The 21980-nt window shown below is 29.4% G+C and overlaps 1 protein-coding gene and 1 long non-coding RNA gene across 2 annotated transcripts; both read right to left on the minus strand.

The window, feature by feature from the left end:
- Positions 1 to 14406: 14406 nt before the first annotated feature.
- On the minus strand, positions 14407 to 14931 carry LOC135962182 (uncharacterized). The gene is made up of 2 exons (XR_010576630.1): positions 14849 to 14931; positions 14407 to 14738 (listed from the first exon to the last, which is right to left on the minus strand). It is a non-coding gene; the product is annotated as an uncharacterized LOC135962182 (long non-coding RNA).
- Positions 14932 to 19236: 4305 nt separating this feature from the next.
- On the minus strand, positions 19237 to 20569 carry LOC135962186 (uncharacterized). The gene is made up of 4 exons (XM_065513964.1): positions 20394 to 20569; positions 20223 to 20326; positions 20030 to 20159; positions 19237 to 19624 (listed from the first exon to the last, which is right to left on the minus strand). The coding sequence occupies exons 1-4, from the start codon at positions 20509 to 20511 to the stop codon at positions 19479 to 19481; spliced, it is 498 nt and encodes a 165-aa protein (XP_065370036.1). The 5' UTR covers positions 20512 to 20569; the 3' UTR covers positions 19237 to 19478.
- Positions 20570 to 21980: the final 1411 nt, after the last annotated feature.

Below are 21980 nucleotides of genomic sequence, written 5' to 3' on the forward strand. Positions count from 1 at the left end.
TTACTTAAAGTTACTAAATTGTTGAATTATTGAATTATTTTAAGAAAGTTGCTGAACACTGTCAAATACACACTTCATTATCAGAACTCATTCATGTACCCAACAATGTGGGCAACACAATCAATATTTACAAACAGACAACAGCGAAATTAAATACTTTTGCTAAAAAAATATACAGCTGAGTCGATCGTGTTAAGCCACTCAAACGATTCTAAAATTTAATATTCATACAATTGATTGGGTGTATGCCTTAAAAATGGGGGATTTTTTCAAATTTTTAGCTTTTATTTTGAAATATTTGTACAGTAAAAATGTATTCAAAGTATTCGCCATTGTTAGCTATAACCTTTGCCCATCTTTCTGGCAACATATGGATTCTAAGCTCATCTTTTGAGATCAAGAACGAATCAAGCCAATATCGGATACTCTGTTCCAAAGTGAAGCGTATTCCAGAGAGAGAGCGAAACTCATTCTAAATACTTTTTAACAGGTATTGCAACATGTGTTTCATGTCTGGCCGCATATTCTGGGCGTCTTTCGGCCAATGTTCGCTTCAAACGAATCAGTTGCGTTAAGTAAAGATTCCATGTGATGGTCTGCTCAGATTTCAGCATCACATAATAGATAGGTCCCTTTTGCTTCCACCAAATACAGAGAATTACCTTAGCGCCATGCATATTTGGCGATTCGGCTGGGTGACTTCGGGCTTCACATGCGATCTCTTACTCTTCGGGTTATTGCAATGGATTCATTTTTCATCGCAAGTAATGATTCGATGCAAGCAGCATTTCTTTCAAGGTCTCTCAGCTTCAATTCGTATGATACCCTATTTCCCTGCTTTTGTGTAAATCCTGCTGCTAGCAAACGTTTTGAAATTGCTGCTTGAGTAGCTCCCAATTAATTTTGCAAGATCTTGTTGAGTTTGACAACAATATTCATGGAGTAAAGCCTCCAATTCTTGGTCTTCAAACTTTTTGGGCTGGCCTGGGCGATTTTTTTCTTCCTTGTCAAAATCACCACTTCTGAACAGTACAAACCATCCCTCAAACGTTAAAACCGATGAAACACATTCACCATAAGCTTTCAGCGGCACTTTTCTTTAATCAAAGAAGTAAAGCAAAACTTCTTGCATATGACGCTTTGTTGGTACAAAATTTGAGGAAATGCGAGATAATAAGAATTTCAGATTGTGGAATATGCAGGGACTATATTAGTATGCGCAGGGACTATATTGGTTCACGAAAGAACCAATATCGTCATTGCGTTGCGATAACAAACGGAATGACAAACTTACCACTCATGGTGTAGGGTATAAAACGTTGTTGCAGCAGCTTAGGAAATATATGAATCTTAATTAGACCCTAGTTTTCTGAGTATTTGTTATTAAGAATCTGAAAACCCTGATTTCAAATCATCATAAACCGGTATTAAAATAAATCAAATAAAAAACAACGACGGCTATTTTTTTTATTTATTTAAATACAATTAGCTTCCAATATAAAAATTGTTTTTATCAGAAGAATTTTATAAATTACTTTTGTTTGTTTGTATGTATGTATGTATTTCACAATTATTAAATTTGAATAATTTTTTTTGTTTATTTGTTTTTTAAAATGAAAACATACACATTTCGGAAATTGTCAAATTTGAAAAGTGTGTTTAGTGATAAAAGTTCAATGGGCTTATTAATAATTTTATATAGTAAAACCAATGAAAGAGCTATGTCTGTATATTCGACTGTGCCGAATCTTATATACCCTTCAACACAATATATTTTAACAAAAAAATTGAAAATTTTTTTGTTGAAAAAAAAAACTCGGGTTAAAATATTTTTTTCCCGATGTTGACCCATTGTAGGTCCAAATTACTATGGCGCTATATACGTTCTTGGAAAGGTTTTCGACACCCATCATTAGATATCCATATTGTCTATATTAATCACTTAGTAATCCAGCTATAGATCAAGAGCTAGAGATCGAGGTGGGCCGATTTTCTCAATTTTGAACCGGGACTATAGCTGATATATTGATGTATGAATCATTTATGCAAATTATTTGGGGGCTACGGAAAGTTGATTTCAACAAACAGACGGACATGGCTTTATTGACTCCGCTTACTATAACGATCTAGAATATTAATACTTTGTGGGGTCGCAAGTGAAAAATGTAGAAATTACAAACGTAATGACAAACTTATATATACACTTGCCACTCATGGTGAAGGGTATAACACTTGTGATTTTAAATATAGAGATTTATTTGCAGTACCAGTTAGTTAAACAGGTTTTAGAAATACTCATTAAAAATAAGAAATTACAAAGAAATTTTTGAAAACGACTAAGCTTATTAATAAATTCTAACTAAAAGCTGCTAATATGTTTGTAGAAAGAAAGCTCCATTACAAAACAAGTTAATATATTCATACAATTTATAAGTATAAATATTTATTTGATCAGACAAGTCTCATCATGATGAAATTTTACGTTATTTGCTTTTATAAAAGTCTTGAAAGATGAAATCTAAAATAGTAGTAAATAAATTACTTAAATACAATATTCACAATATTGAAATAATACTACATACATATATATTCGGTTTATAACTAAAAAATGCGGGAATTTTTAAAATGTTTAGCTTTTGTTTTGAAATATTTGAACAATACATATACATAAATATATTCAAAGTATTGGCCAGAGTAATGCCTCCAATTCTTGGTTTTCAAACTTTTTTGGCAGGCCTGGTCGATTTTTGTCTGCCGTGTCAAATTCACCACTTCAGAATCTAACAGATGAATCGATGAAACACATTCACCATAAGCTTTGTTATGCAATAGGTGTGCTTCAGCGGCACTGTTTTCCAAATTAAGGAAGTAAAGCAAAACTTCCCGCATATGACGCTTGGTTGGCACAAAATTCGACATTTTCAAAGAACCAATCGTACAACGTAAATGGTAATATCGAATAGCTGGAAAACTATAATTGTGAAAGTCTTCAAACTGTACATGATTCAGTTTCTTATCAGTGGCATGAAGATTAACCATCGGATCGGAACAGGAGGTGAGTCACCTGCAATACAACGTAAATAGTTAATTTCGAATATCTGGAGTTTAGCTAACAGCTAATTAATTCCTTATCACTGCACTGTGGTTTCCCTTATATGAACAAGCGGTCAATAATCAATATCTCCAAAACTAAAAAAGCTAGGATCTTCAAAATTTGTCACCTCATAGCATGCCCGAAGAACTTAAAGTTTGCAAATGTTTAAGAACAAATATTAACAACTGTAACCACAGTAGCCCTTTGATCTTTCAAGGGTTAATTGGCTTTTAGATTTGTTTTATGAATTTTTGAAATAAAATATTTCAGTATGAAAATTCGTTTGTTTTAAACAATTTAAGTAAATTTTTATTCCATTTTAATTCATTTGAATTATACACTGAAAAAAAAACTAAATTAAAATGTTATACATTGTTAAATAATGCAATATGAGGTATTACTAAGTAATATAAGGTAGTAAGGTAAAATAAGACATTAATATACATATGTATATCAAATATTAATCAAATTTAAAACTCCTTGACTTAAACTACTTGTTTTCTTTGTTGGTAAGTTTGTCCTCCAGAAATAAATGGAACTTAAAACAGGCTATTTAAAAGTTCTGTATTTGTAGTATTGCACGAAATTTTTTGGGTATGTTGCAATCTAAACTGTTTTATATGCTTATTTTTCGCTTCAGCTGCTTCCTCCGATAATTCACCTATTGACACTACTACATGCTTGCTTATCTCAGCTCCATGGATCAGATTTGCATGTACCGATGCAAAAATAAGACGGTGCACAGGGATTTTGGTGTCAAAAAGTAAATTTTTCAAACACTTAATTTCAACAATCAAATGATGCAATTATGTAGAGAAATGTTTATAGATGAAATGTACACTTATAGTTTTAAGAAAAAATTTATTTTATTTTTAAAAAATTGAACTAAAGTCCATGCAAGGGTGTTAAGCAAAAATTTACTTATATTTTCACGCAATTCAGTGGTATAATTTTCCTAATAATACCATTTACCTTTAACATATTTGAAAAATATAACATTTCAACATCAATAAAAAAAAATTATGGGGAAACCATAAATCGTTAAGAAGATATGCCCATATCTATAAGACTCTAATTATTATTGTATTTTTGATTTTCAATGTAGCCCCACTTTCCCCCAAGCTCTTATTTTAATAAAATGAAAGGTGGGAGTGTCTTGTTTCGATTAAAAAAAAAGAATAGTTTTCGGAACAGGATGAAAACTTAACATTTTTTGTCGAATAATAAACGAAATATCCAAAAAATTCTTATTTATGTATGGGTTTCGTGGGCGGTGGGCGTGACCGATTTTATTGAAACGCGATATGCGTTCCTTTTTGGTTTCAATAAATGTATGTACCAAATTTCTAGACTTTTGCTTGGATATAAACAATTTTATGCGAAAAAATCAATTTGGATTGTATGGGCAGTGGGCGTGGCCTTTTTAGAAAAAATTTAATTTTTTTTTAATTTAGTCCATATAATTCTCGGTGCCAAATTTCAATGCTCTACGACCACCCCTTATAATTTTTGCTCAAAAATGTATTGCATTTGGATTGCATGGACGGTATGCGGTGGGCATGGCCGATTTTAATAAAACTTAAAATCTATTTGGATTGTATGGGCAGTGGGCGTTGGGCGTGGTCGATTTTGATAAAATTTTATTTGTTTCTTAGTTTGGTCCATATAATTATCTGTGCCAAATTTCAGCGCTCTACAACCACTCCTTATAATTTTTGCAAAAAAATATATGAAGCCATACCTCTGTGGGGCGGGTTAGTATATTACAGATTACACGCCCATCCGCAAATTTCCGCAACTAACTTCAGCACTTTTATTATCTTAAGAATCAGATGAATACAATGAAAAAGAAACCTATGGGGGACTCTTGGGGGAACACAACTAAAACTTTAAGTAAACATAATGAAGTTTTACAAAAAAGTAACAAACATATAGGTTAACTGAAACATTAATTTCACAAGAATTACAACACAAGTTAGTTTTTATTATTTTCTAAAGATAAAATAAATATCTTTAACTTCAAAATCCATTGAAAATAACTTAATTTTGTAGACTACAGCAATTGCAAGACCTTTTTGAAGTGCACTTTTGCTTTGAATTATTCTTCCAGCGTTCAGCTGCGCTTTGCAAATGAATATTTGCTCATGCTTTCAATTTTATTTTTAAAAAGTCCCGTTAGATTTACAGTAAAAACCGGTTTGGCCTTAAAAAGATTGGATATTTAAGAGACAATTTTTTGCATTTTGTCTAAATATTTTGTGATCGTTTTATTTATTTTTGGCCTATGGGCGGAAACACTGTACGAGTTTTAGCTAAAAAATAACGAGACCGGAACAATGGGTGTGGGGGCGCCATTACAAAGAAAATTGTAATTTCGATAGTCTTTAAACTATATCAGAATCACTTACATATATTTTTATGATGTTTGGTTGAACTTGGGCGGTATCGGCTTAGTAGGAATGACCCCTCCTATATAAAGGATATAATTATAATTGAAGAATTATACTAGTAGTTTAAGTAAAGCTTGATATAAGTTATTCTTTAACATAAAAAATAGAATGGAATATACATAATTGAGAGATTCTCAATATTTTTCATGTGTTATTTTCATACTATTGTAAATATTTGAGTGGAATCAGAAAAACATTCATATTTTTTTTTTTGAAGCGCGCCGGGTTATGTGTGTGTGTTTTTATACCCTACACCACCATAGTGGGGAGGGTATAATGCGTTTGTGCAGATGTTTGTAACGCCCAAAAATATTAGTCTAACACCCACCTTAAAGTAAACCGATTGACTTAGAATCACTTTCTGAGTCGATTAAACGATGTCCGTCCGTCCGTCTGGTTGGCTGGCTGGCTGGCTGGCTGGCTGGCTGGCTGTCCATGTAAACCTTGTGCGCAGAGTACAGGTCGCAATTTTGAAGATATTTCGATAAAATTTGGTACATATTATTTTTTCGGCCCAAGGATCAAGCCTATTGAAACTGGCTGAAATCGGTCCATTATTTCACCTCGACCCGATACAAATGTCCTTCCGAAATTGGACTTTATCGGTCATAAATGTTTAATTTATAAATGTATCTCCACGAATTGCGCTCCAAATAAGTTTTATATATACAAAATTCATATCACCAAATTTTGTTACGATCGGTCCATAATTAGTCATAGCACCCATATAGACCCGCTTCCGAAAATCACTTTAACGTGCATAAATCGCTTCAAAATGTTGGTATACTCAATTCAACATAGTAAACTTTCATATAGACATAAATCACACGACCTAATTTCATGGATCATATAAGGCCCACTTCCGAAAATCACTCAAAAATACAAATTATTGAAAATTTAAAAGAAAAATGTTTTTGCTCTTTTACTTAGTGTAGGGTATTATATGGGCTTGACCGACCATACTTTCTTACTTTTTTTTTTTTTGAGAAATCAAAAAAAATTCAATTTGAAATGCTGATGCCACAAAAAAAATCATATTTATTTTGCATATTATTACTAAAAACAATTATTTAAACAAAGATTAAACATCCAGACATCGTATTTATACACACACACATACAATATTATTTGCTTCCATGAATTAAAATTTGTATTTGTTTACAATTTGTATTGTGCATGTTCAGACACGTTGTATATGGGCGATTCCATATCATCGTACGTGAAATAGATTTTGAAAAAAATAAAAGTATCTAGAAAATAATTTGGTCTTTATGTTCCATTCAGAGGATACTATAATTTATAATAATAAAAAGTTCTTTCGAAACATTGTTGTCCAAAATATCGAGCGAAATAAGGGTATATCGTACTGGACATAAAACGGAAGTCATTTTGAGCTACATGTATAAATATGTATGCGAAAATATTTGAATCGTGAGAGGCGTTATATTTCTTTTAATTTCATACACTATACGAAATACTTTTCGTTTACAATCCGTCATTTTTAAATAAAAATAATCTTTGGATGATTTTACAATAAATAAAATTTAATATCGTACGTGACATACCGTACGTGACAGATTTTTCTCTTATAATAAAACAATATACATATATTCTGTAAAAAATAGAAAATATTCATTCGGTTTCAATAACCAATTTTATAATAGCAAATAAACAATCAGAGTCAAATTCATTTCATACTATATGCCAATTGGGAGCTTAGTTTTAACCGCAATTTTAGCTTAAAACATGCAAATTTAATTAAAAAATTAAATAAGTCTTTTAAACTATTATTTTTGGCAATAAAATGTTTCGAGGGTTTTCAGTCAGTGGTAGTCATTCTCGTGGAATTGCCCATATGGTTTTTATTTTAAGTTGATAAAACTGTGTTGCCGCACAGTGGGAGAAATGAAAAAAAAAATGGAAATAAATCTGTAACTTCTAAACCGATAGTCCAATTTTAATTTTCAGTTTTTTGCCTACTTTAGTCTGGTTTTTTTGCTAATAGATGATTCAAATCTCTCTCGATTTTGTTCAACTATATATTTTTTGATGAACAACAAATGTAATAGTATTATGAAAGATAAATTATTTCAAAATCCATACTAAGTCAAAAGTGATGTGCATTTAAATTAAAACAAGTAAGAAAGTATGGTCGGTCAAGACCGACCATATAATACCCTACACTAAGTAAAAGAGCAAAAACGTTTTTCTGTTAAAATTTCAATAATTTATATTTTTGAGAGATTTTCGGAAGTGGGCCTTATATGGGGGCTATGACCAATTATGGACCGATCACCATAAAATTAGGTCGTGTGATTTGTGTCTATATGAAAGTTCACTGTGTTGAATTTTGTGAGTATACCAACATTTTTAAGCGATTTATGCACGTTAAAGTGATTTTCGGAAGCGGGTCTATATGGGAGCTATGACTAATTATGGACCGATCGTAACAAAATTTGGTGACATGAATTCTGTATATATAAAACTTATTTGGAGCGCAATTTGTGGATATACATTTATAAATTAAACATTTATGACCGATAAAGTCCAATTTCGAGAGGACATTTGTATGGGGGCTAGGTGAAATAATGGACCGATTTCAGCCAGTTTCAATAGGCTTGGTCCTTGGGCCAAAAAAATAATATGTACCAAATTTTATCGAAATATCTTCAAAATTGCGACCTGTACTCTGCGCACAAGGTTTACATGGACAGCCAGCCATCCGACCAGACGGACGGACATCGTTTAATCGACTCAGAAAGTGATTCTAAGTCGATCGGTATACTTTAAGGTGGGTGTTAGACTAATATTTTTGGGCGTTACAAACATCTGTACAAACGCATAATACCCTCCCCACTATGGTGGTGTAGGGTATAAAAAGTTCTTACATTAATGTTTAGTTAAACAGAAAAAGAAAAAACAAAATAAATTATGTGTTTATATTTTTGATTAAAATGCAAAATTGAAATAGAAATTTGTGATTTCTTCTTGAGAATCCCACAATTCCCAAAAAAACAGTTGAAAGTACCGAGTTGAGTGTCCAAAAAACCGGAAAATTTAAAAAACCGGTTTCCAGTTTAACCGAAATAGTGTGTTTTTGAAAAACCCGGTTTCGAGTATTGTCTTTTAAAAAAAACCGGTTAAGCGGTTTCGGTTTTTGTCTTCAAAAAAACTGGTTAAACAGTTTATATTAAAATTTTTATTTAATGGAAATTTATCATTTTTGAATTCTTTTTGCAATTATTTTATATCTTTTACGAAATGTTGTCAAATGCTAAATTTTCTATAAAATAAATCAATATTTTTAAAAATGGTATCAAAGTTTTTCATAAATATGTTTCAATGAGCTTTAGGAAATATATTTCATTAAAACCGGTTAACCGTCTTACAAAAACCGGTTTGTCAAAAAACCGAAAAGTTAAAAAAACCGAAACCGGTGGAGTTTATAAAGATGAGAAAACCGGTTAACCGGTTTTCGGTTTTGGATACTCTAGTACCGAGGTTCGGGCTATAAATTCCTTTTGCAAAATAATTAAGAACATTTTGGGGCATACAAAAGAGGTGATTAGAGCCGAAATTTGGCATAAAATTTAAATTTACATAAAAAAGTGTCTACTTCTGAAGGACCTGGACCTTACATTAATACCAATATTTTTCTTCTATAAAACATTCCAAAATATTACCTTTGAAAAGAATATAAACTCATTATTTATTTTGTTTTTATTTTCAGAATAACTAAATATTAACCTTTATCGAAAAAAAAATCCTGAAAAAACTACTACATTTTTTTTTTAATTTAAATGCACATAACTTTTGAGTCAGCATTGAGTTTGGAATAATTATTTTTCGAGAATAGTTGTAAATTTCTTGATAAATAAAAATATATAAAAATTTAGACAATGGAAATTAAAAAAAAAACTGAATTTTAAATTTTTCAAATGTGAATATCTTGTAATCTATAAGTGTATGTGTCCTTTTGTAGATTCTACATATAAAAAATCTTTCAAATCGGATCGAGAGCAATTTGCATTATTTTTAAATTTTCATATACCCGAGATACCCCATTTTGTGGTCATGAAAGTCCGCCCTTCCTTAAGCCTAGTACTCTGTTCATATTTGCGAAAAATTATGGTTTTCTCATGCGAAAAATTTTATATGCTGTTTGACAGCTAGCTGTTAGTTTTAATTTCGTGCGAAAGAAGTGCTGCATATGTTATTTCGTGTGGAAAAATAAGGTTGCCAGATTTATTTCACATGTTTTCCACAATAAAAACAGAGTACTGCTTTTGCGAAATTATTTCGCATATATTTCATTCCAAATATTTTATATGTAGTTTGACAGCATTTCGCACGAAATTTTGAACAGAATACCTAGCTTTAGTGTTTAAATTCTTCGACATTTTTTAGAAACCGGTTTTCGGTTTCTTCAAAAAATTGCAATTTTAATAAACCGGTTTCGGGTTTTTTATAATAACCGGTTAACCGGTTTTTTGGAAAAATATTAAAACGCCTAGAAATAAGATGAAAAAAGTTTTATTTATTAAAATAACAGTGATTAAAACAATTTTGATTACTACTTTTATCCCATTTTGAAATTAATATTTAATTTTTCTAAAAGTGAGTGGTTGATGTTTTTGATATTTAGTGAATTTTATTTAATTTCAAAAGTCAGCAACTACGTTAGGTTTTTGGAAAAACAAATTGGCAAACAATATCTGTAAACTTGTTTGGACTTAAGGTGTTTTGTTACGCACACTTAAGTTACATATTTTCAGAGCTTTGGTAGCACTACAATATATCTTCGGTAGCTCTAATATATGTATATCTGTCGCTTTTCATCATACTTGCTGAACGTTATACACGAATGAAAACTGGGATTCCCCGGGTAAATACCAAAGCCATGTTTTTCTTATCCTTCATAAGATCTTCGGGTAAAATTCTACCCATTTTGAAATTAATTGCAGTTTTTCTAAAAATGAGTGGTTGATATTTTTGATTTTTTATGACTTTAATTTAATTTCAAATGTCAACAACTACGTTAGATTTTTTAAATCTATTTTCTATTTGTTTCAGGCTTTCCAGATCACTTGTGACATTTTCTAAATATAAAAAGTCTTCTAAAATAGTTGAAGTATTTGTTTTAATTTTTTTTTTGGATTTTGAATATTTTTTAAAGTTTTTAATACATTAGAACTCATAAAAACACACTTTTAGAAAAAACCGGCTATTCGAGGAGAAAAACCCGGTTTCTTCGATATTCGAAATGTGAGCTTTTCAAAAAAACCGAAACCGACCTTACCAAAAAAACCGGGCCGATCACCCTAATAGTCATGGTATATGTTATTAAAATCAGACTATTCGTTTAGAAATTAAAGATTTATTTCCACTTTGTTTTTCATTTCCCCCACTGTGCGTCGTCAGATTTGCGTCGCCATTCGAATTACGTCACCTCAGTTGCTTGTGTTTTATAAGCAAAAAGAGGGGAATCACAGTTTTTAGTTGAAATGTCTGTTCTTTGGGTTTTTTTCCAGACTTCCAAAGCAGCTTTCCGTTTTTTAATCCCAGCTTTGGGATTTTTGAACATGTGGCCCAAAGTTGAAATTTTGATAAAAAAAATAGGTCATATTCCGAAGGGCGTAAGGGCGACATATTCGAAAACTAAGACATGTTTTTATATCAAAATGTTCTCCGTAAAAATACTCTACAGAAAAACATAAAATTATTATAGTATGTTCTTAAAGAAAGTTGTTTTTTTAAAATAAAAAAAGAATTATTCGCCCCAAAAAAAACAGAAAAAATATGCTATTTTTTTTAAATTTTTTAATTGAAAATCCTTTATTTTTGGATCCATAATTGATATTGCTCTGAAATCTTTTGTATATTATGGGTAATTTATTGGTAACTTACAAAAGTAATTCGAGTCCATTCGGTCCAAAAGTACGAGCGGACCAAGGTATGTTCCCCTTTTAAAAATTTCAATTTTGAAATGCCTATCAGCCCAATTATGAATAAAAATTCCGCGGGAGTTTTTTCCCTTTTCTCATTTTTCCTATTCAATTCGGTGAAAGAAACCGACAATTCAGTAGTTATTATAGTTAAATTAATATTCAAAAAATTCCTTTTTTTTTAATTTATTTTCTTTAAAACATGAAAATACATAAAATATAAGTTAAAATATACATTTTGTACGCTAATAACTAATAACATTAAGGCACATTGCAGGTTTCCACTCAGAAATGTTGAACAGAACAATAGATTAAGGCAAATATTGTTGCGCAATTGATAAGTTATTTCTCATACAGGGTAAGGACCATGTTCCGGATGACTAAGACTTGTGTTCTTGCAGAAGTCCAGTGTAATTGATACCGTTAATCTTAAAACAATGTTATAATGACTTTAGTTAAAATATAAGAATCATTTTTTTTTAGAAAATAGCTGTGTATATTTATGAACACAACATATTTTGCACGCAAAATCAAATCAGAAAGAATTCTTTTAGTTATTTATTTATCATTTTATTTTTATACCCTTCACCTTCGTGAAAAGGGTATATATTGTTACGTTTTAACCTTTTCAAAACGCTGGTTTATTTCCTTTAAATAAACCGGATACTTTTGATTGCAAATAAAAGCCGTTTAGTAGTTTAAAAATTGTAACAACTCTTTATTTATTTAAAATGTACAACAACAACAGAATTAAATAGCCACTCAATGTTTTTTTTATACACGTTTATAAATTCTCAGAAATACAGACACAATTTATAATGTACACGAATTTACTTGAAAAACACAACACACTTCAAGGCACTTAGTTGATGTTTATTCGAAAAGCGTCTCTGATAAACTCACTAACGACTGCAACCTCTGCCACTATTTATAACGCTGCATTACCATCTAGAAAGCTCTTTAACTGTCTAGAGGTTTCTAATACATACGCCATCTGTGGTGTACTTTCTACAATGTTCTTTAACTGAATATTCGAAATCGAATACAGCGTTGCCAACTTACGATCAAATCAACTGAAAGCTTTTATTTAATAATGCCCACAGATATGTTACAGTTTTACAGCACTGTTATTTGAAAACATTATGCTACTTTTAAATCAGCCGTTAAAATCGTTATATTTGAATTCAAGTACAATTTCGTAACAATATGTATAAGTTTGTCATTCCGTTTGTAATTTCTACATTTTTCATTTCCGACCCTATAAAGTATATATATTCTGGATCCTTATAGAAAGCGGAGTCGATTAAGCCATGTCCGTCTGCCTGTTGAAATCAATTTTTTGAAGACCCCAGATATCTTCGGGATGCAAATCTTCAATAATTCTGTCAGACATGCTTTCGAGAAGTTTGCTATTTCAAATCAGCAAAATCGGTCCATAAATAACGGAGATATGAGCAAAATACCGGGACAACCTCGATTTTTGACCTATTTTTGATCTATATCTGGATTACTAAGTCATTAATATAGACAATATGGATATCTAATGATAGATATTTCAAAGTCCATTGCAACGATGTAGATAAGGCTATTATAGTAAGTTGGACCTACAATGGGTCCAAATCGGGAAAAATATTTTTTAACCCGATTTTTTTTTTCATCAAAAATTTTTTTTTGTCATACATTTTTTTTCCAAAAAAAAAAAAATTTTTAAAAAAAAATTGGAAAAAACTTTTTTAAAAAAAAATTAAAAAACAATTTAAAAAAAAATTTTTTTTTTAAAAACAATTAAAAAAAAATTAAATTTTGTTTACCTAAAAATATTTAAAAAAATTTATTTTAAAGTATAATTTGGTGAAGGGTATATAAGATTCGGCATAGCCGAATATAGCTCTCTTACTTGTTCATAAATTCTATTATGTTTCAATTTATTTTAATATTAATTTTGAACAAATGTCAAAACAATTTATCAATTTATATTTTGTAATTTTTCGATAATATTTGGAACTGAAACACAAAATACTTGATTCAATTCGATTGTCGTTTCCGAATTGACTGAATAGACATTAGTAAAGACACAAACCGTTAGAGTTATTAGAACCTTAATTCTTATACATTTATGGATTTTCAATTCTGAACATAGAAAATCGATTAAGAGCATAGTTTTTTAATTATTACAATAAAATTTAGTTTTACTCTATTAAATTTTTATTCTAAACACCGATTTACGACCAATCTGTTTTCTGTGTGTAGCAGAAATCTAAAAATCGTGAAACAAACTGATGTGAAACAAAAAATGGCACGTGTTTAAAAATTTTACATGTCGAACCCCCATAGAGCCGCCCATGGAGAATTTGTAGAGTCAACTTTAATAAACAAAACTACTGATATCACTTTTATTTGCAATTAAAAGAATACGGTTTATTTAAAGGAAATAAAGCACCGCTTTTAAAAGGTAAAAACATAACAATATGTTTATTAATATGTTTGACTCCGTGTCCAAACATGACAAATATTTATCACAACACGTAATGAAATTTGTTATTAAGACAAAGTTGTATGTGCAGAAGCTCTGACTAATAACACTTGTACGAGTATAATCTCCATTTACTGATAATATTCACTCTTGACAATTATTTTGAAGGTGAATGATGTTTTTAGGTTTCTGTATAGAAAACTTTAAATTTTGCAGTTTAATTTGTTATATTTCATAACAACTAAATCAGACACATCAACAATTAATATTTTGTTTGGAAATTGTAAATAAATATTGAAATTTATGCTAAAATTTCGATTTATATTTAAAATGGTTTTGTAACTTCAATACACAACTTATTATCTAAGCAAATACTTTGAATGATCTTGAAAATGACGCAGTATTTCTTTTTCCATAAATTAATTTTAAAACATTAAACGAATGTTTATTGGTATTATGTATTTGCATAAAAAAAAACTTTATTTATGGGATACTATATTTAACAATTTGAAATTATTAACACAAATCGCCATGAAATTTTTACTTTTTCTTTCCGGCACTTTTTGGTTTCTTACTCGTGCTATATTCTCGTGTTATCACAACAGTTTGTCTTACGTATGTTTCCTTCTGAAGTTTAGGTTTCGATCCATATGCAACTGCTCCTCGTCCTGCAGTACATTTTGTTTGTACTTTAGTGCATGGTTTCGAAGGTTTTTTTACTGTGGAACATGATTTCGAAGGTTTTCTTACTGTGGAACATGATTTCGAATTTCCTCCTAAAAATATAATTATTAATATTAAACAAATTTATTTAACATTAACACAAATATTAGCAACCTGGCTTGGCTGCTGAGAATTTCGTCGCTATTTCTTTAGAAATTCTTACCATATGTGTTGATAACAACTTTCATTTTGAAAATATGAATATTTTTAAAAAAAATTCTCACTTCCCTCTTCTACGGTTTACGATCAACTAAAATGTTTCAAATTTATTTTATAGCTGATTAGTCATAGAATAAAATATACATATAAGTGTTAGTGAGAGATGAAAAACCAAATACATATTTACTCAAAAAAGTGTAACAATTTTTTTAGCACAAATTTGTTTGACGCTGCCAACTTTTTTTTTGGAGAAATCGTTAAAAAAAAAACCGCAAAATCGTCAAGTTAAAAAGAAAAAAATCGTCCAGAAATCGTCAAGACCAAAAATACGTTAAAAATACCAAAAACATTTTTTATTAACTTTTTAAATAATAACTTTATTTACATGTAAATAAAGTTATTATTTAATAAAAAAAAAAATATAATTAATTTAATGCAACTGTGCAACATGAAAATCTTTCCCGAATGAGACCAAAGGGAAATGAAAGTAAATAATTAGTATACCAAAACCCCCAAAGGGTTTTTAAAAGTTAGCTCGCGTTTTAAAGTTATTCGCCTTTAAAGTTCAGCTTTTTTGAATAAAAATTTTTCATATTTATTTTATGAATAATCTATTGAAGTAAGTCAATATTTATATAAAGTAATTTTAGTTGAATGTTCTAGTCCTAATATACTTAAATTTCATTAATTTTAACACTTTTTGCAGATTTATTTTTTTATTTTTATAGTTTTTGGTACTTAGATACGCAATTACCAATTTTTGGAGAATTGCTGAATATTGCTGTAAAAGTATTGAGTAGTGGGTATCGAGTATTTGCCATATTGTTTGAGTACTCAATACTCAAAAGTAGTTACTCAATACTTTTAGATTTGTATTTTTACAATTTAATTTATTTAAATTTAACGGTTATGGTGCAAAAAATGCATCTCTACTACAAATCTCTACTAAAAACTCAAATCAATATTAGAAATGCAACTCTTAGCGTAAACAATTTTCAAATCAGAATAAAATATTATTAAAAAAACTGGAATAATAGTTAAAAAGTTCAAAATATCTATTGATATAATCTTGTAAACCTAAAATGTTTCTAAAAAGGAGTGATGTCTGCTAGTTAGGGTATTCAATCGATTAACCGTTAATCGGTTAACCGATTAATTTTAGACGGTTAACTGTTCGAATAATTTGAAATTGCCGATTTTTAAATAACAAATAAACCGATTAATTTGTGTCGATTAACCGAAAATCCTTTTTTTTTGCACTTAAAAAAATGCTTTTGTATTTATTTATCCGTTTCAATTCAAATACAAATTTCAAATTAAAATTAGATATTTTTTGAACATCCTATAAACATGATTAGTGAGTTGTATAACAACTGACATATTTAATTTACATGTATTTGAAACTTTGTTTATATTTACATGTATAGACGAAACTTTTTTTGAAATGAGTCTTTTATCATAAATAAACGAAGCTGTTAAATTAATCAAAAATCTAAAACAATCCAAAAAGGAATATTCTTTATCATGCTTTTGAGAGTTTTTTTTTCAAGAAAAGTTTTATTAAATCTAAAGAAAAAAATCGTTTAAATTATATTCTTTTTATAAAAGATTATTTCAGAAGATCTCACTAAAACCCTAAAAAAAACTCACATATCTCTAATTTGCTGCAACAACGTCATAATTCAAAAAAAGTCGTTTCGAGAAAAACGTCTTTGAATATTTTATGACATTTTACTATTTCTTAAATAAATTTTCAACATATCATGCGATTTCAGAAATATAAATAGTAGATGTTAATACCTTTCTAATCTGTATTTAACCCAAATTTTTACTTATCAAATATACAAGAAAACATGAATTTTAATTTTGATGTTTACAACAAAAAAACAATTTCACACAAAATTAAAGATTAATGAACTTTGTATTACTCAGTTCATAAAACACGGATTTCAAGTTAGGACGTTGTTGCAGCAAATATGCGATATGTTTACAAAAATGATCTCAAATACTTTATTTGCTGATTTTTTATGTTTTTGTACACAAAATTCGTTGTTGTATTTCAAATTTAAAATGAAAATAGAAATTATTCGGTTAATCGAATAATTTTAAATTAACCGATTATTAACCGAATAAATCTAAACCTCGATTAATTATTTGCTCGATTAACCGATTAAACCAGAAACCCGATTAATTGAATACCCTAATACATACATATAATGGTTGACGAAAAAATAGTCAATAATTATTGAGGTCAAAATGGAAATCAATGTCGATCATATAACATTGCTGGCAAAATTATGGAATTAATTTTCTTTAATGTCTTCGATGTGGAGGCATGGTGTAATGGTTAAAGTGCTTGCCTACAAAACCAAGCACCCCAGAGGCAGACGACGTAAAATGTTCATCATGGTTTTCGACTCTTAAAAAATTAATTAAAATTCAACTCCCCTCCAAACAATCCATCTAAGAATTGTTGAAGTCTAAATGGAAATCAATGTCACTCAAACAAGCATTGATGACAAAATTATTGAATTAATTAATAAAGGAACTTATCACTGCGATTACAAAAGCGAAAGTGTCGTAGACTGTACTAGTAGCAAATTGTTTGTCATTGACCTAAATAAATTGGTTGACAATAAAATAATATACATTAGTTGTGTTCGCGTACTTTCCAGTAAGAAATATCCAGTAACTTTATTTTAGAGAGTAAAAATAAATTACTCTCAATCTGAAAAGTAACAAAAAAAGTACGCAAACAACAATTTGTAAAAATAAGTTGTACTTTATTATAAATTAATTTAAAACGTTTGTTTTGGGCTATTTTACTTCTTTTCTTTGCAAAACTTGTAAATTGTATTAATTTTCAACTTTTTAGTTTTGTTTGCATTTGCAACCATATGTTTTAAACGTTTTTTATGTTGATATTTTTTACTGGACAAAAAATGTACAGTAAAAAATATCATGTTCTTTAAGCTGGCCACACACGGATGATTTGTGAGTCCGATTTGTTCGTGTTCGACGTCTTGTTACTTGTTAATGAGGCTGTGCGCGAACAAAATCACAAGTAATTGAAAATTTTCAATCACAAATCTGGCGAACAAATCATTCCGTGTGTGGCCAGCTTTATCTACGAACTGTCGCTTTTAACACTCTCTCGTTACAAGTTTTTAAAAGTAAACGAACGGAATCCCGTAACTTCCAGTGATAATTTATACAAATTACCAAGTACGCGAACACAACTATTGTCACTTAAATAATCGTTGAGGACGAAACGAAAATTACCTTCGACGAATAAATAAATCAGCATATCCTTGTTACAGTGAAATAAAATTTTGATTTATGAATATTTTTTAACGAAATTTTACACTTATATAGACTTTTTTATTGAAAATGGAAAAATAAAAACAAATTTTGAAATTTATAATCAGGAATCCCGCAATTCCCAAAAAAGTATAGAAAAATCCCAAAAATGGGATTTTTTCGTTTTTTGGCTATAATATCCATAACAAAAGGGCGGAGTTATCGGAACCCTTTACAAAATAATTAAGAACTTATTGGGCCATCTAAAATAGGTTACTATATTTTGGTATCGAGTATGCGATTTGAGAATTTTTGCCCTCAAGTTGAATTTTATATAAAAAATAGGACTTTTTTGAATGGACCAGATCCCGTCGGTATCAAAAATTATAAATGTTTTTTTTATTTAAAATATTTGGCGTAAAGTTAGCTTTTCAAAAAGTAGAAATTCATTATACATCCTCCTAGAAGATTTTTAGATAACTTAAAAAGAATAAAAGTACTTTTTTCCCAAAAAAATTGCGAAAATCGACTTTTTTTAATTTTTTTATATTCAAATGTATGTAACTTTGGATTCGGCCATGATTTTTAAACACTTCCTTCTTTATTTATATATATACATCTATTGTTAATCCTATAAAAGAAAAATGGATAAAATCGGAGAATATTTGGAACCGCGGTCACCAAAAAACTGGAGTAGGATGGGTAAAAATGTTGAAAATTAAATTTTCAAATGCGAATATGTCCTAAGCTATAAGAGATAATTGATAGATAACGAGGTTTTATGTAGTGCTTTTTTTAAAATCGGAACACAAACGAAGAAATAGGATCATTTTAAAAATTGAACATACCCGAGGTGTCCTACTTTGGGAACCCCTGATCCCGCTCCTGGTAGGGTCATGAGGTCCAAATTCAAAACTTAAACTCGACTACACTTCCTCTTTGCGCATGTGAAATTTCATTCAAATCGGCGTAAGGGTTTAGAAGTTACAGATTTATTTCCCTCTTTTTTTATTCTCATACCACTGTGCAGCATTTTTGATTGTCTTGTAGCCGGGAAACTAATAACTTCAATTCGTATAAAAATAAACAGCATTTTCTCATTAAAATAAGCTTTACATTTTACTACAAATAATCTCATTAACAAATTAAATACTATGACCGATTTTCTCAATCTCTGATTATGGTTTTTTACTTCCAATTAATATAATTTTTGCATGAGAACTGTCAGTATATCGTCACAATAAAAAATTACCAGAGATTAAGAATTGGCCTATCTTAATAATAAATTATATACAACTACAACTTAATAAATGCCTTTTGAAATTGCAAACGTATTAAACACATAATTTTTGAGTCAAAATTCCAATGTCTTTCTTCTCGTGCCCACAAGACGGCTCTAGCTGCGATTTTTCTTTAAGAGAGTTTGAACGAAGTTTCATATACAAAGTGTAGATGGGATAGACAACCATGATTTGCACGCCTACAAAAAAAATCAAATAATATTTATAATAAGAAATATAAAATTAAGATTAATAACACAGTGCAACATGAAAAAATATAACCATATACGGACAACACTACGTCATAAAATACCAAAAAAAAAAGATCCGTGTCTCCAAGTTTTGACCAAAGTCATGCACTTTTTATGGTCCCCCAAATATTTGGGGCCTCGGTGTAATTTTTGCAAAAAAGTGATCATTTTCTCAGGTTCATATTTTGCAAACAGTTTAGAATTTTGATTTACTCTCTGAGACAAAATTGTAGCCCTTGTCCGTATATGGTTATATTTCCATGACTCAAAAAATTACAGACAGTGTAATGTAAAGTAAATTTAAAAAAGGAGACTTCTGCAATTTGTGTTGCATTATGTAAAAAACATACATACCTATTGAGTATAAAGTATCTTGACAAAAGTAAATTGATCCCTGATATTCCTCCATTAAAAATATAACAATCAGGGCAGGCAAGAAAAGGCAGGAAATTATTAAGAAGGGCGCCACTAATAAATGACGTTGCTAAATTTAAAAGAATATTATTTCTAAAATATGTTGTTTATACAAATTTTTATTAAATCTTACCTTAACAACGCCTCTAATCATTAAACCCGCCAAAGTAGCCAATAAAATATAACATCCCACAGAGGCTAAAAGAAAAATAGACTCGCCATCATACCCTTGTTCATCTGTTTAAATAAAAATCAAGAGAAATAAGTAAAAATAGTTTTTTTTTTAAACGTTTTAGGTACTTACCATTTTCTTCAGAATTTATATTGCCTATTGCTCGGACTAAAGGTTCCAGGGAAAATACTGCGCAACCCACTATATGTAAAACGCCTATAAGGCAAACATTTTTCGAATGACTGTCCATATTCTTTTTTATATATATTATTTTTTTAAATATTTTGTAAGTACAATATGTAACGTGTAAGTTTAGAATTCGAATAAATTTATGGAAATATAACTGCAGCCTTTTATATGTGAAATGTAAATGTTTGTTGAATTGGGATTATTGTGATGTGCTTTCAATTAATTGATAAGAATTGCCATAAACAGTGGGACAAAATAAAAAAAAACAATACAAATACAAATATGACTTGAAATCATCTTACAGGACATGTGTCACATACATATGAGCAATTCCATGTCAACGTACGTGACATTTGTACGCCTATAGAGTGGAATAGATTTTGCAAAAATAAGAGTATCTAGAAAATAATTTGTTCTTTATGTTCCATTCAGAGGTTACTATATTTTAAAAATAAAATGAGTTCTTTCGAAACATTATTGTCCAAAATATCGAGCAAAATACGGGTATATCGAACGTGACATAAAACGGAAGTAATTTTGAGGTACATGTAGAAATATGTATGCGAAAATTTCTTTCACTAAACCAAACTTTTTTCCTTTACAATCCGTCATATTTAAATAAAAATAATCTTTGGATGATTTTATAATAAATAAAATTTAATATCGTACGTGACATACCGCACGTGACACATTTTTCTCTTATAATAAAACAATATATATTCTGTAGATATATGTATACAAAAACTAAAGATATGAATAGAAAATATACATTCGGTTTCAATAAACAATTTGATAATAGCAAAAAAAAACAATCAGAGTCAAATTCATTTCATACGATATTCTAATTGGTAGCTTAGTTTTCGCAGCAATTTTAGCCTAAAACATGCAAATTTAATTAAAAAATTAAATATAGTTACACACAAAAAATTCTATAGGTAATATTGCCTAAAACTATAGTATAAATTTAACTAAGAGCAAGGGTAGAATGGAATTTACAAAGTTATTTAGTAAATATGCCTAAAATTTTTGTTAAACTTTCTTATAAACTTTTCAAAATTACAAATGATAGCAAAGCTAATTTATACTTTTATTTTTGGTAAATTATCTATGTAATAAAATATCTGTTTAGTTAAGTTAATTATTTTTTCTATGGTAGTACTACTAATGACAATGAAATTGATTTTTTATTTAATTTATCTTTATTTATTGATAAAATGAAAACTTAATGGAGTAAAACATTACAAATAAAATTGATTTTGGAAACAATTAATATCTAACCTTATGAATGTAAATGTTACTATGTGGAATGTCTGTCCATCTCTATCTTTTGATCTGTTCCAGTACTAGTCAGATTTAAAGGTTTTGTTTTATTATACCCTACACCACCATAGTGGGGAGGGTATTATGCGTTTGTGCAGATGTTTGTAACGCCCAAAAATATTAGTCTGGCACCCACCTTAAAGTATACCGATCGACTTAGAATCACTTTCTTAGTCGATTAAACGATGTCCGTCCGTCCGTCCGTCCGTC

Source organism: Calliphora vicina, chromosome 5 (genome assembly GCF_958450345.1).
Source record: "Calliphora vicina chromosome 5, idCalVici1.1, whole genome shotgun sequence".
NCBI lineage: Eukaryota > Metazoa > Arthropoda > Insecta > Diptera > Calliphoridae > Calliphora > Calliphora vicina.